This window comes from Colletotrichum karsti, assembly GCF_011947395.1.
Source record: "Colletotrichum karsti strain CkLH20 chromosome Unknown Scaffold26, whole genome shotgun sequence".
Taxonomy (NCBI): Eukaryota; Fungi; Ascomycota; class Sordariomycetes; order Glomerellales; family Glomerellaceae; genus Colletotrichum; species Colletotrichum karsti.
In genome coordinates, this window is record NW_024065926.1 from 650,953 (window position 1) to 665,540 (window position 14,588).

General features: G+C 54.8%; 4 protein-coding genes across 4 annotated transcripts; 1 reads left to right on the forward strand and 3 right to left on the reverse strand.

The window, feature by feature from the left end:
- Window positions 1-4,268: 4,268 nt before the first annotated feature.
- On the reverse strand, window positions 4,269-5,523 carry CkaCkLH20_08120 (lipoyltransferase and lipoate-protein ligase; the record flags this gene model as incomplete). The annotated part of the gene is made up of 2 exons (XM_038890835.1): window positions 4,269-4,490; window positions 4,552-5,523. The coding sequence occupies 2 exons, from the start codon at window positions 5,521-5,523 to the stop codon at window positions 4,269-4,271; spliced, it is 1,194 nt and encodes a 397-aa protein (XP_038744018.1).
- Window positions 5,524-5,980: 457 nt separating this feature from the next.
- Window positions 5,981-7,274, forward strand: CkaCkLH20_08121 (chorismate synthase; the record flags this gene model as incomplete). The annotated part of the gene is made up of 2 exons (XM_038890836.1): window positions 5,981-6,015; window positions 6,083-7,274. The coding sequence occupies 2 exons, from the start codon at window positions 5,981-5,983 to the stop codon at window positions 7,272-7,274; spliced, it is 1,227 nt and encodes a 408-aa protein (XP_038744019.1).
- A 130-nt stretch (window positions 7,275-7,404) lies between these two features.
- CkaCkLH20_08122 (uncharacterized protein) lies at window positions 7,405-8,863 on the reverse strand (the record flags this gene model as incomplete). Its single annotated transcript, XM_038890837.1, has 3 exons — window positions 7,405-7,652; window positions 7,708-8,617; window positions 8,675-8,863. The coding sequence occupies 3 exons, from the start codon at window positions 8,861-8,863 to the stop codon at window positions 7,405-7,407; spliced, it is 1,347 nt and encodes a 448-aa protein (XP_038744020.1).
- Window positions 8,864-9,869: 1,006 nt separating this feature from the next.
- On the reverse strand, window positions 9,870-11,466 carry CkaCkLH20_08123 (glycosyl hydrolase family 71; the record flags this gene model as incomplete). The annotated part of the gene is made up of 3 exons (XM_038890838.1): window positions 9,870-10,632; window positions 10,685-11,328; window positions 11,386-11,466. The coding sequence occupies 3 exons, from the start codon at window positions 11,464-11,466 to the stop codon at window positions 9,870-9,872; spliced, it is 1,488 nt and encodes a 495-aa protein (XP_038744021.1).
- Between the last annotated feature and the right edge of the window lie 3,122 nt (window positions 11,467-14,588).

The window sequence follows — 14,588 nt, forward strand, 5'->3', positions numbered from 1 at the left end:
CTTACTGTAGGTCGTCCGTCGGCACGCCCCCCGCCATATGTCCCCTTACCCCAGCTTTTCGGCCCTCCTCTCAACAGGGCCTCCGAAATGTGACTGCTCACATCGCGGCGAGACTTGCTCTCCGTCGTTTCATGGAGCAATATGGTTGGCATTTGTTCATACGGCGTTACAACGAAATCCGCCGTCCATCTTCTTGACCATCTCTTTTTTGACTGGTCTGACATGTGCTCATCACGTTTATGAATGTCTCGATTGGATGCTACGCCAAACGTCGACATCGGCCGGCCCCCATTTCCCATCCCGTAGCGGGGATGCGGCTTGCGCGCCTCCTTCATTTTACCTCAGCCTTTTTCGTCCACACTCTTTCTTTCCCACGGATCTGCGCCTAGCAAAGTGTCAAAATATCAGACGTCTGGGGGGGGGCGGAAGCCGTTGGCCTAGCTGGGCGCCCGTGAAACCGTCCCCCCGAAGCAACGAAGATGAAGATCACGTAGAGCATGGTCTTTATAGGGTTGAATAATTAGATTTTAATATAAGCTTAAATTTATTACACTACCTAACTAATAATAAACCCCTATTAATCTAATTAAGCCCTAATCTATCTAGCCTTAGCTAATAGGGCTTCCCACTAAGCCTTAACTCTATCTTCAATTTAATTTACTAGCGTTATATTATATATATCTCCTATAGTAATGCGGTATTAGATATCTATAATCGCATAGGAGTGGTATAGAACAGGGCCAAGAGATAGAGTATATATAAGGGAAGTATAATAGTAATAGGTTAACTCCCACTTTAGTCGTTTTATTTAGTATATTAGCCTCACCTTAAGGGTATACTATAAAAACTTTAATTTATTTATCTATTAAGTTATTAGTTTAAATTCACCTTACTACTATTATTATATAGCATTATATTGCTTAGGGTATAACTAATTAGGATAAATAATAGGTTTTATAATGAGTACCTAAATAGTAAAGCAACAAAGATGAACATGAATATCTTTACTCATCATGGCATCATTGGTCCTTGCACAGCATGACCTTCTACCCCGGCGCCACACCATGTACCGGCACATCAAACGCGTACTGTTCAGCTCCCTCCCGCAAATCCCTTTAGCTGCAGCTATCATCGCGGACACCTTACTGCCCCAGGCCACAGCTGATCGCTGGCTCCAACTTGCGCGCAGCCAGCACCGCTGACTCGCGATGTCTCTGGAGTAGGTCAGCCCATGGTGCAGCCTTCTCAGCAGGCAAGCCCCCGGGTAGTCGCACCTCAGAAAAAGCAAAGTCGCATCTGGGGTAAGGGGGCACAGTAGAATGCGGAGCAGGGGAGCAGTGGCCGAGACGAGTCGCTCGCCGTCGCTCGCCGAGGGATTACTCCGAATATCAGGAGGAATCGCACCGATTTGGCCATGGGAAAAGTGCCTCCCTTGGTGAAGCTGATACGACGTTTTGTTACGGGCCTTTTCGATCACATCTCGACTTTCGGAGCTTGATTGGTCTGACACACCGGGCTCCATGTTGGCCCGGTGTGGTGCTGCCATCCTCAACTCCCCTCCTCTCCTCCTCCTCCGCATTCTTTCTGGCAGTAAAGTGTAAGACCCGACGCAACCCGCACCCCCTTTCGGCTTCTATTGTCTTGGTTTGACTTGACAGGATTGGTCGAGGCCGACCACTATCACAGATGGGAGTCCGCTAAAACGGGGTGATGGGCGGAAGGTCAAGGGCAAGTTGGTTTCGGTGTGACATGCAGCAAAAACCAACCCGCCGGTCTTTTCTTCGCTCCATGGTGGTAAAATAGCTCAGCGGATCAAACTCCCACCTCGCTACGTGACTGCGGCACAGCCGCTTCCCCAACCAACGAGAACATCCCCTCTCTTTCGCAATGGGAGACGTTGGTTCTGCGAGGTGGAAGTCATTATTGAATTCCCCCAGATGGCTGGCGCGGACGGTCTGTCCTGTCGTCAGCAGAAGCTGGGGCCAGCGGCGTCGCATGGCGGGTCGTCCGGGGGGTTTTTTTCTGGACCTTCTTCCTGCACGTCATCCCATTTTCTCATGGGTGTGGTTGGTTACCAGCTGGCCACAGAACCTCCTCGCGCGCCGTCCAGCCGCTTGTCCGGTTCAAGATTGACGGGAGTCAGGTTCGTCGTGGTCCCGTACTGGTCCCTGCATGCTGGGACGATGCGCGCGGATTTCTGAGTGGATGGATGAGAGATGCTTCTACGTGGATGTTGCTATAGATATCGTGAACGAACGTGAGGTGACGTTGGTTGTCTGTGAATGGGTAAGGATGAGGACGCGCGGGTGATGACGGATATACATGTGATGAGAGTTCTGGTTCTGGGTGTCATTACGAAGGGCCACCCATCATGAGTATCTCGCCCTCCCAACGGATGTCTCGGTCGACCGCCGCACGCCAGGCCAGGCTGAGCACACGTTTAAGCACATGCGAAAACTTGGCGTTCCCGCCTTCACGTAAGCTCGACACCATCTCTCTCTCTCTCCCTCACTCTATCCATCGCGTTCGCTCTTAACTTCTTAGGGGTCAATGAGTGATGTGACTCGAGTGGTTGGGATGGTTCGTAGCTGGCTGGCTAGCCAGCTAGTCTTAGCACTCGGTCTCCGGAGTTTGAAGACTAGGCCGCGAAGGCGAAGGCGAGGGCCGGCCGTGACGACGAGTCCTGCAGCCACACCTTTTTTCTCTCCCCCCTATGCCTTGGTCCTTGGGTCCTCACTACTCTGTCTCTCTTAATGTGTGATGTGATATGGGAGAGGAGAATAAGCCGTCTTTTGGTCCTTTGTCTCCCGGGGGACTGGTGCGACGACGTCGTTGGTACAACCCGACATTCTCGGGACCGAGTGGCAGCAGGCTGGGAGAGTGTCGTCACTGGGGCTTGTGGTCCTTTGGAGAGAGAGACGGACGGATTGTGGCGGGTAACGCGTAGAAACGTGAATCGGGTGTGGCGAATGCAGCCCGCCTTTCTCGCACGTCGTTTTGTCGTTACGTAGTAAGGGATGGAATGGATGGGTGGGTGGGCTTTTTTGGTTGGAGATGTCTCAGTCTGACTCCGTTCGAAGTTATCTTCATCGCCAAGTGCACATGTTCCTCGTGATGCGATAAGTTGGAGAGATGGGTTGGTTTTGCCCCTTTGAGGATGTGACGTTGGGTGGAATGCCCCCGGAGATCGCTCCGGTAGTGACCTCTCTTGGTATTCTGTGTTGGAGCGTTGGATGTTTTGATAACACCTTATACGCGCAGAGGTGGATATGTGTGTCTGAGAAGAGTCACTGGTTTGGTGTATCCACTGTGGAAGGTGTTCTTTTACCTGTTTTTGTCTCGATGGGCGAGATATGGTACACACCACTCAAGTCATTTTTTTGTTACATGGTCTTGGGATTCTTTGCCGCTGCTGCGAGGCAAACCCGTCTTACTTCGTCTGATGCTACGCGCGTGATTGTATAGCTGGTCGGAATGTGAAGCCGGCGGTTATCGGGGTCTGTCTTACGGAGAGTGAGCTTTTGAGACAGAGATGTTGCGCTGGTTGAAGAATATACGTAACGATGGGCGGGCTACATGTAGAAAGTGTTGGGGGATGGATGGATGGTTTTTCTTGATCAGATGTGTCTCGGGTGGGATCGTGACTCATCCAAATGAGGATTTCGGAGGGTGCTTCTATGGGATGGGGGGTTTCGATAGTTATGTTTCCTCCGTGTTGGGGTCTTTGTTTGCCTCTATTTGTGTTCTATGAGACATGATTTGTAGCTGATGGAAAGGGGTCTGGGGTGTTGGTCTTGTGGTTTGTGTGATGATAGGTTTCTTGGAATTGTTCTGCCGTTTCTTGGGGGGGCTGGGGGTTTTGAGAGGCGGCGATGGAAGATTTATTTGGAATATGTGTGGAAGTAGCAACTTGCGATGATGAAGATCTTGAGCTTATGCGGATGTTGGGAGGTAGGACAGCTCACTGACGAGAGTTTTGGCAGCATGATGGCTATACTCGCGTGGATGGAAGGGGGTTGTGTAGGGTATCATAATGGAGAATGGACGGATGCAAGTGAGAGTTGACGAAAATCACGATCCCAATGCTGCGCGAAAGGAACTTGGAGTCTACATTTTGTTCAGCTCATTATAATGATGCTCGCATGATGTCCACGCCGAAGGTTGTGTCTCGTATTATTTTGTATATTGCCATGATCCAAGATATCGTACGCTCTATTCTATTAGTCCCAGCCCGATTCTACTCGCAGGCTGGGTGTTTCTTCTCTTCCCTAAGCCTGTGTCTTTCCAAGGAGGGAGTTCATCCACTCTCCAATGACTGAGGCGTCTGTCTGGCCCAGGCCTCCATCACGCAAATGCCGTGTCCAGTCACCAAGTTCCCAGATCTGGGCGTTGAGCATCGACTCTGACAGAGTCTGGGGCTGGGCGGAGGAGAGACCTTCGAGTGCGAACTTTTGGATAAGACCATGGCGAGCCTCGAATGCGAGTTTGAACTGAAACATATGTTAGCATAATTGTGGTTGTCTTTGTATGAAATGACTTCGTGTTTCTTACCTTAGCCGGCAACTCCGGACGTTCCCTCGTGTCGTCCTCTGAAGGATGAGTTGAGAAGGTGAATAGAGGCGTCTGGCCATAGATCCATTCCCGAGACTGCAGCTCCCGGAGGCCTTTCTGCACCTTCTCAACCCGTCCCGCGTCTTCCTCTCCAAGCTCGGCCTCGACGTCAAAAGCACCGTACATCCGCCCGAACTCCTCCACCACCGCCTTCTCAAACCTCTTTGTATCCTCGACGCCCACGTTGCGGATCTTCGAGCGCACGCTCTCCACGCCGCGGGCTTTGATGAAGGGCTCCGCCGGCGAGCGCAGGAAGCTGCCTATCCTCGGCAGGTTCGGTGAGGAGAGGAGACACGTCCCGTGGTGGAGGGAGCGCAGGCGGGTGAGCTTGTAGGCCGAGCCGGAGATCTTGTACGTGTTCTCCGCGTTGGCGAGGGGCTTGCCCGTGCACGAGGACGTCGGGACGGGCGTCGACGAGGGGGATGTCATGATGATGTCGTGTCTGCAGTTGACGGCGACGTCGGGGACGCCGAGGCGGCGGAGGGCGCGGACGACCATCTCGGCGTGGGTGTCGCGGTCGAAGTTGGCGGGCGGGCAGATGACGGAGTAGTTCACGTTTCCCTCGTCGTGGAAGACGGTGCCGCCGCCGCTGCGGCGGCGGACGAGGTCGACGGCATCCGGGGTGCGGTCGAGGGACTGGAGGAGGGGGAGGTTGACCTCGAGCCAGGGGTTCTGGTTGCGGCCGATGACTATGCTGGGGCGGTTCGTGTAGAGGAAGAGGATGGTTGAGTCGGAAGGGGTTGTTTGGAGGAGGTGGTGCTCGATGGAGAGGTTGATGTAAGGGGAGCGGGAGTTTGAGATGTAGACTTGGGTTTTTGAGGATGGGTTTGCGGCGAGGGCGGAGAAGAACCGAGTGTGAGTTGGTGGCCTGAGACAGGAGAGTGTCCTGGGAAGAGGACGTATGGCGAGCATCGTATGAGATGTTATGGTGAGGCGAGAGTGAGGCGCTTCTCACGATGACATTTCGATGTTTAACCGCTGGAGATATGGCGAGGGCCGTTACTATCGATTTATGAGGCGTTCAAGACTGATGATCTGGAAGGTTTATCAGTGGAAGGTCAGAAAAGGTAGTCAATCAAAACTTACTGTACGTTCTCGTAAGTACACTTGAGATCGCCGACCCAGATGAGTGAGTGCTGAGATGAAGTTGATGATTGCATCTATCAGGTTTTCTCCCCCGTCGACGGCATGATCCCTGTACAGCCAAACCCCACCTCATTACCGGGGCCATGCATATAAAGCAAACGAACCCCTCCACCCCGCATCGGACGACTCGAATTCTTTTTTGGATTGACTCACCGAACATCGGCCTAGGATAATTTTCCCAATTTACACCACCAGATCCTACCCGTCACAGCCGCTCTCCAAGATGTCGACGTTCGGCAATTACTTCAAGGTCACGACGTGCGTTGCCTCCGACCTCCACTCCCAGTCCGTCGTGGTCAATGGACTAAAATAACCCCCACCACAGCTACGGCGAGTCCCACGGCAAGTCCGTCGGCGTCATCGTCGACGGCGTGCCGCCCGGCATGGCCCTCACCGAGTCCGACGTCCAGCCCCAGCTCAACCGTCGCCGCCCCGGCCAGAGCGCCATCACGACCCCGCGAAACGAGAAGGACCGCGTCATCATCCAAAGCGGCACCGAGTTCGGCGTCACGCTCGGCACCCCGCTGGGCATGATTGTCCAGAACGAGGACCAGAGACCCCGCGACTACGGCAACTCCACCATGGACAGGTTCCCCCGCCCCTCCCACGCCGACTGGACCTACCTCGAGAAGTACGGTGTCAAGGCCAGCTCCGGCGGCGGCCGCTCCTCCGCCCGCGAGACGATTGCCCGCGTCGCCGCCGGCGCCGTCGCCGAGAAGTACCTCCGCGAGGCCTACGGCACCGAGATCACCGCCTTCACCACCAGCGTCGGCAACGTCCACCTCTTCCCCCCGACCCCCGAGCACCCGACCCCGTCCACGAACCCGGCCTTCCTCTCCCTCCTCGATACCGTCGACCGCAAGACCGTCGACGAGTTCCTCCCCGTCCGTTGCCCCCACGAGGAGACCAACGAGAAGATGATCAAGTGCATCAGCGACTTTAAGGAGCGCGAGGACAGCATCGGCGGCACCGTCACCTGCGTCATCCGCAACCCGCCCGTCGGCCTCGGCGAGCCCTGCTTCGACAAGCTCGAGGCCGAGCTGGCCCACGCCATGATGAGCATCCCCGCCACCAAGGGCTTCGAGATCGGTTCCGGCTTCGGCGGCTGCGAGATCCCCGGCTCCACGCACAACGACGCCTTCATCAAGGCCCCCGAGAGCGAGATCCAGGCCGAGGGCCAGCGCATGGGCATCCCCCGGTCCAAGCTGACCACCAAGACCAACTACTCCGGCGGCATCCAGGGCGGCATCTCCAACGGCGCCCCCATCTACTTCCGCATCGCCTTCAAGCCCCCTGCCACCATCGGCCAGGACCAGACGACGGCGACCTACGACGGCGAGAGCGAGGGCGTCCTGGCCGCCAAGGGCCGTCACGACCCTTGCGTCGTGCCCCGCGCGATCCCCATCGTCGAGGGCATGGCGGCCATCGTTATCCTGGACGCGCTGATGGCGCAGCACGCGAGACAGATGACGAAGAGTCTGTTGCCCCCGGTGAAGAGAGAGAACGGAAAGGCGTAAGAGGGGTACGGAGCAAGATTTGTTGTAAATACGGGCATTAAAAAAGCAATTCATGATAGATTCCCATTTCTGGTCATTGGACCGTCGGAACTTATTTTCTCAGTAGCGCGGTCTAACAGGTGAACTTGTTTTACAGCTCCTCGATGGCATCTTGCTTCTTTGCCGTCCTTACGAGATGGAACTCTTCTTGCCGGCCGTATACCCACTGCCAGCCCTTCTCCTCACCAGCGAAGTAGACGTCTTCCTCAAGGGCAAACCAGAGGGTCTGGTTTCTCTCGGGAACATAGTGCTCAACCAGTAGCTCGACGCTGAACCACATGTTACGAACAGCGGCCAGTTCTCCGGATGCAGAAACGTAGTCTTGCATGTTGGTCATGCCTATGCGATATGGTTAGATATGTCCGTCGTCAGATAATGCTGAGAAGAAACTCACCAATCAATGGCCCGGCAGCATGGCCCCAGTCTCCGATAGGATGGCTGTAAACGCGACCTTGGATGCCCTCCTTATGCATTTGGTTCAGTGAGGTCTTGAGCATCTCGTTGCCCGTCTTGCCGACTGTGATAGTCTGTCTCACGATATCCTGCAGACGGTTTCCCTTCCTCAGACCCTCCTTCAACGATTCCGGAACATCCGTCTCATCAGGCCGCAACACATACCCCAAATGCTGCGTGTCAGTATTCAACCCCATCGCCGACAACCCGAAATCCACATGTAGCATATCGCCGTACTCAATAATCCTCCCTCCAGCCCCCTCGTCGACGCTCCGCTCCATCTTCATAACCCACGGCAGCGACTCGTCAACGACGCTCACGCTGGGCTGAAACCACGTCGAGAAGTTCTGCGCCAGGATCTCCTCCCTCAACCACCACTCGACGTCGCCCGTGGTCGTGGTCCCCGGCACGACGACCTCCTCGCTGAAGGCCCTCGCGATCATCGCCCACGCCGTCTCCATGATCTCCCGGTACTGCGGCAGCTTGGACTGCGGCTGGGACGCGATGAACTCGACGGCGATCTCGGGCTTGACGACCATCCGGCCGGTCCACTCGCCCCCCAGCCCGGAGGCCATGGCCTGGTACTCGCCGGCGTGCAGGCCGCTCGCGAACGCGATTTCCGGGTGCGCGTTGATGGCGATGGTGGACGGGTCCGCGGCTCGGAGGTGTTCGGAGAGGGTGTCCCAGACGCCGGTGGTCCAGCCTACGATGCAGCCCGGTTGCTGGGGGAGCGAGTTGGGGGCTGGGGGCTCGGCGAGGAAGAGGCATGTTGTGCGGCGCCGGGCGGAGAAGGTTGTTGCTGGCTTGAGGGACCAGAAGACTGTTTCTTCGGCGTACTCGCGCTGACTTATCTGTGACTGTGTTAGATGTCCTGATGTTTAAGATGAGCGAGGATGAGTGAGATTTACGAGCCAAGCATCGACGCCGTGCTTCTTGAGGAGAGCTGGGATTGTCGCCTTGCGTTCCTCCGTCCAGGCATCTTGAATGCGGGCTTGCTCGCGGAGGGGTGGAAGAGGGTTGTACTTTGGCTTCGGGTCGGCTATCGCAGGTTGCGAGAGCAAGACGGCCGCTGGAATGAGGGGAGCGAGCCAATGCATCGTCGGTCAATCGGGGTGGTGATGATCTTGACTTCACGATGGGTTGAATGATCGAGAGAAGATGAGAGAGATAGTTCCCTAAGATGGAGGATGTGGTGAAGAAAGCGAAATCGGATGACGTCCAAGCCCCGTTTGAGGCATGAGCTGCATGCTGTTGCGTGAGACTCATCGTCTTATCTAGTCCCGGAAAGGCAGCTGGATTGCCGGAACCCTGAATCCTACGCTGCATGGATGCTGATCCCCGCTCCGGCGAGTGTCGCTCACCGAAACCATCGTGTTGTGTGGTGTCTGTTGCTTTTGAGGGGAACAGAATGCGAATGCACGCAAGTTCTTCACGCATCAAGCAAGCTTCAACATGGCTTGTTCTGTCGTAGATAGTTGTTGGTCGCGAAACTTCGAATACCATGTCTCGGGCTAAAGCACATCTCGCCTACAAGATCCCTCACACGATTCCTATCGTTGATGATACATGACCATCATGAATAAATAATAATGATAGCCATACCACATAGAAATATGACTTCAACGCCACGATTAGAAGGGCTGAAGGACCGAACATTTCAAGCATACGGGCCTCGTCACCCAGCCATTCTGCTAACACTGACTTCACACGCCTTCTGATGAGCCGGTGCTCACACCACTTGTTACAAGTCATTGCAAGAAACGCCACAAAGCAAATGGAAAGCTGAAAACTGTTTCGATAGTATAAATTACAGTAGCATGGGCTTTAACGCTTAAGCGCCTTCGGTTCCATTCGTTGCTTGCTATAATAACCAGAGGTAACCGACAAGGATTGGAATGAAGAGAAATGTTAGGATTATGTTGAAATGCAATTGAATCTATTCTAATGAGCTATTGCTCAGGGTATCAAAGTCACTCGAAAAATATGCTTAAGTCGCTCCCAAAACAATCCGTACCAAACCCCGTTCCATATCGCCACCACTCTCAATCAGTCGTCACGTATGACGTATCGTAATTCTCATCGCTCGTCTCAAACACCGTTAACTCATATCGCACCGGCGATGGCCATGCTAACAAGAGCAGCAATCGAACAGACCACCCCGCGGCTGAGACTCAAAGACGTGGCGGCAGATTCATCGCCGCCGCCGTCGTTATCGCTGGCAGTGCTTCTGGGTCCATCGCCAGTCTGAGTCGGCGTGGGGTTAGGGTCGTCGACGTGGAGAGCGTTGGTGCTCCCAACCCAGGCGTTCCAATTTGTCAGGCCGTTGACGCAGTCCGTCAGGATCTTCTTGCCCTGGATCCTGGCGATCTCGGTACTGTACTTGTACATGATGATCTCGACGTCGCCTCCCCCAACGAAGGGTACGCTGCCGTGGAAGACGCCCTTGTAGTCGTCGGGCGTGGATGTCCAGTTGGCCTTTTGGGTCTTTCCGTTGACGGTGACGGTTACGTCCGCCCAGGATGTGAGGAGGGCGGAGAAGAAGATTTTATCCTGGACGACGTGGGAGACGGCAAAGGTGCGCTGCGACTGGCTCTCGGAGTTGCCAACGGTCCCTCCGTCGGCGCAAGCGAGGGCGGGTGAGCCACGGTACCATGCCATCAGACCCTCCTGTTTGATGTCTGCTGCGATGGCGCCCTTGTATGTGTCGATGAGGTATGGCAGGAAGTGACGCCAGCCATCGTGGGGGTGGTCCAGGGCATAGTTGAAGGGCGCCTCTCCGACCTGGAACGCTTCGAGGGCGTTGGAACGGACGGGGCCGATGTGGTGCGACTCGCCGTAGTCGTTCCAAGAGATGATCTGGACGAACCTGCCGATGGTCAGCTTCCAAGTTACATCGACTTCGAAGACGGGATACTCACTCTGGCTTGATATCCAACACCTGAGCCCAGCGATCGTACCAGAGATCGTCACCACGCCAAACCCAGTTCTTCTTGTACCCAGGGAGGTTGGTGTAGAACCACGGCGAGACGGGCATCATGTAAGGCTTGCCCTTCAACGCCCACTTGTAGGCAGCATCGCTCTTGGTATTCATGTTCTGGTCTCCGACAGGCCAGGCGTTCCAGCTGAACAAGCCGTCGGCGACGCCTCCGGCGAGAGTGAGGGCTTCTTCAGGGGCGACGGAGGACCAGTCGGGGATGAAGAACGCGTTCGTCTTTTGCTTAAGCTCGATCCAATCCTCGGCGTTTTCAGTGCCTTCGAAGGTCGACGCGACGGGCTTGCCGCCGTACTTGAGGTATTCCTCGCGCTTGAAGTACTTATCCGCCATGTCGAGGATGGTCTCCTTGGGCCAGGCCGCGCCTCCGTGCTCGCCGCCCTTGTAGTCGAAGGAGAATAGGAGATGGAAGCCGACTTTCTTGGCGGCGGTGAAGGCTACTTCGAGGGCCTCCGGGGTGTGAGGGTCCGTCATGCCCATGTTGAGGGCGAAGGCGTCGATGTGAGCATCTTTGGCGAGCTTGAAGTCGTCCTCGAAGTCGCTCATGGTGTAGTTCTTGGTGTTAATAAGCTGGGGGAAGGATGTTAGCAAGCGCTCTACGACGATGAGGGAGATGATCTACGGTACCATGAAGTGGGCAATAACGGATGCGGCCTGGATCTGGGTCACAGCGGCCAGGAGGCCGGCGAGGAGTGTGATGAACTTCATCGTCAAGATCGGGCGTGAGCCACAGGTGGTCGACGGGAAGGTTTGAATCGTCGAGGGCAGGATTGATCGGCGTTGGTTATTAGAGTCTCAGACATATGAGAAGGGGCCAACAAAGAAGACTGAACAGCAGAGTGCGCCATTATGTATCGTGGCCTCCCTCACTCGAGGATGCCGAATTGGGTATACTTTGCAGTATCTGCCTTGAGACTAAAAGAGGCTGCCTGCGTTTGCCGCGCCCTGCTACGGGTACAGTAAGCCGCGCCTGAATGACCCCTGGTCTGGATGGGGGGGACGACTGGCCTGACTCCATCGTGAGGACGTGTAAGTCAGGTTGGTTCATGAGCCAACGGTAAGTGGCGCACGCACTTGCTGCTCCTCAGACTCAGACTCCAACGGTCAGAGAGAGACAGAGAGGGAACACACTCGGTTCCTGCAGGGTTCCCATGAGGGCGCTTGCCCGTTGGGGCAACTTGTAGAGAACAGGGATGGGCCAGGCGTTTACGCCGTTGGTTGTTCATGGACAGACTGAGTGAGTGGATCACGCTTTTGCTGTGTATTTGGTGTGCCTGCGATCAACTTTGTGCCTGCTGTGCCTCCGGACCGCGGCGCGAACATGAAAGATGCTGCGGGCCAAGGCGAAGAAATACCTCTAGTTCAGGCCGCTGTTGCCATGCATGGGAAATGACTTCGCCCGGCTTAGCTGCTGACGCTGCGTTGTCGTGAAAAACCACATCTCCGGCGGTGAGATGTCTCGAGACAGTAGTCGTCTCTATGAAAGAAGCTGGCATAACTCTTCTTGATATCCCACCTCGAGGAGCCTCGGAGACTTCGTCTCCTTGCAGTGATCTCAACCCAGAGTCAGTAGGTATCGACAGCGTAGACGGCAGGGAAGTTCTCTGGACGGAGATCTGCCCAGCGGTTCGAGGTCTGGACTCTGGGCCCTTCTCGTCCATACACAGGCAATCGAAGTAGTATTTGCCTAAGCCCTGCCCGCCCTGCCATCAGGCTCGCCCGACAGCTTAACCTTGTTGGAGCGGACAGGGATTCTCAATGGCCGTTTTGCCGGAGACTGGCGGACGACAAGCCGAATCCTTCGCTAGCGGCTCCTCGCGCACCGCCGTCTAAGTCGTGATCCTTGTCCTCGACGGGCCACACGTGCGGAATCGGCCGAGTGTGCCACCCCAAAGCACCGCCAGACAGCTCGCTTGTGATCTCACCGGCAGCAAGGTACCCGTCACACCAGCCTCTGTGAGATGAGCAAAGTAAGCAAAAAAGACCCTTTCGCAGGTGACTTGTGAGATTGTCAGTGCAGAGCATGGGTTTTGCGATGAACAGGGGGAGATATTGAACGTTTTTCTGCCCACTATTTTCAGGCAGCACAGGGCGAGGCGATATGGGGACTTTGAGCATTGCTTGTCGCTTCTTGACTCTATCCTCGGAAAGCTTGGCTTCTTCGTCTTTGACTCGTTTTCCGTATCTCTCGCGTTCTCGTAGCGTGGACCAACCAGACCGTTGGAGCTGACAGAGATTCACTCGAAGACCGCAGTCAGTCCAGCCCTGTGGACCACTGGACCCGGAATTCCGCCCCCTCCCGGAGTGTTTGTAGGATCTGAAGCCTGAAGACGAAGCAAAAAACGAGAAACACTGACGGAGCAGCACGTCATCGATGCGGGCTCGTGTATCGGAATACCGTCGAAACGCATATACGGAAGTCTACCTACTGGCTGTCGTAGGATCCTCTTGGTTTATTTTCAGTTTTACGAAACGGCGAACGCCAGCCGGCGGGAGGCTTAACGATTGGGGTCTGTTGGTGAGAAACCAAACAGACCCCATCTGGTGTGGGCGTTGCGCCTGTTTCCGGTTGGAAAGTAAGCGTTATCGCCGGCCAATCGTCCGAACCCCCGCTGAGGCCATCGCGACAGGGGTTCGAAGGCCTCAGTCGGACGAGGATGAGCAGAAATTCACCGCAACATCCCTGCCCTGTCATCCAGATAACCTTCACCTTCGGTCTCTAACTTCATCCGGGACATGGTTGAGCGAGAGCGAGGACCAACAGGTAGACTAGCAGAGAGCTAACGAAATAAAGTGACGAGACTTGAGTTGAATGAGAAAGATGACATGGGAGTGAGTGAGCTGCTAATTAAATCCCTGCTTCCATGTCAGCCACCCCCACCACTCTAGACCCCTTGGAGTTGAGCTGCAGTGAGCCCAGAGCCACCGATTCGGCCCGCCCAGCACCGTCTCTAAACCAAAGAGCGGAAGCCATTCGCCGTTGGTCCTTTCAACCGCGGTTCCCTCGCTACAATGGGCGGCGGTTCGGCTTGCTGTTCCGCATGTCCTGAAGTGCTGGGTTCAGCCCTGGAGATGATGGATGGTGTTGCACAGCACAGCGGTTCGTCAAGCGCCAACATAAAGCCATTCGCTGTTGAGACCTTCCGCTTTACTTTCGAAAAGCACCAACACAGCTCTGTTACGCATTTGGCCTCCGAAGTTTCATTTCACCAGCGAGTCATAGTCCAGATCTCTTCAATACTTGGTTCGGTTAATCAAAAAGCCTTGCATTGGTCAGTCACTTTGCTTGGTAACATGAGTGTTGTGACATGGTATCCCACCAATTTCAATATTGCGTCTTCCTGACAGCAATTCGCGCACGATGAACAATATCCCCTGTAAATATGCACGTCTTTCAGAATAAGGGCTTGCATCGTGCATCAAGATAGTGCTGACCATTAATTTCAATACCAAGATCCGAAGCGACGTGAGCGAATCGCATGAAATGCGTGCCGCTTCTAAGCCTAAAGCTGAATACACTCAAAACAACACACATCAGGCATGATTTCCTGTTTGGGAGCACTATTTACAACAAACGAATATAAGTACTCCATAGTGAGAAGACTGTAACGCAGGCACTTGCGGCCCCATAACCAAACTATGCGATGCCGGCAAAAGGCAGGCAGAGATAAAACCAGCCAGCACTATGTATCGTCTTCTAGAAAGGCCAGAAATCGATCAAAACAAGTGCAAAAACGGACATGTTGACTTAATCAATAGCCATTTGCTCAATATGACTGCGAGCCTTTGCAGCTGCTAAGCGAATCGACTGGATGACTTCTCCTTCGGGC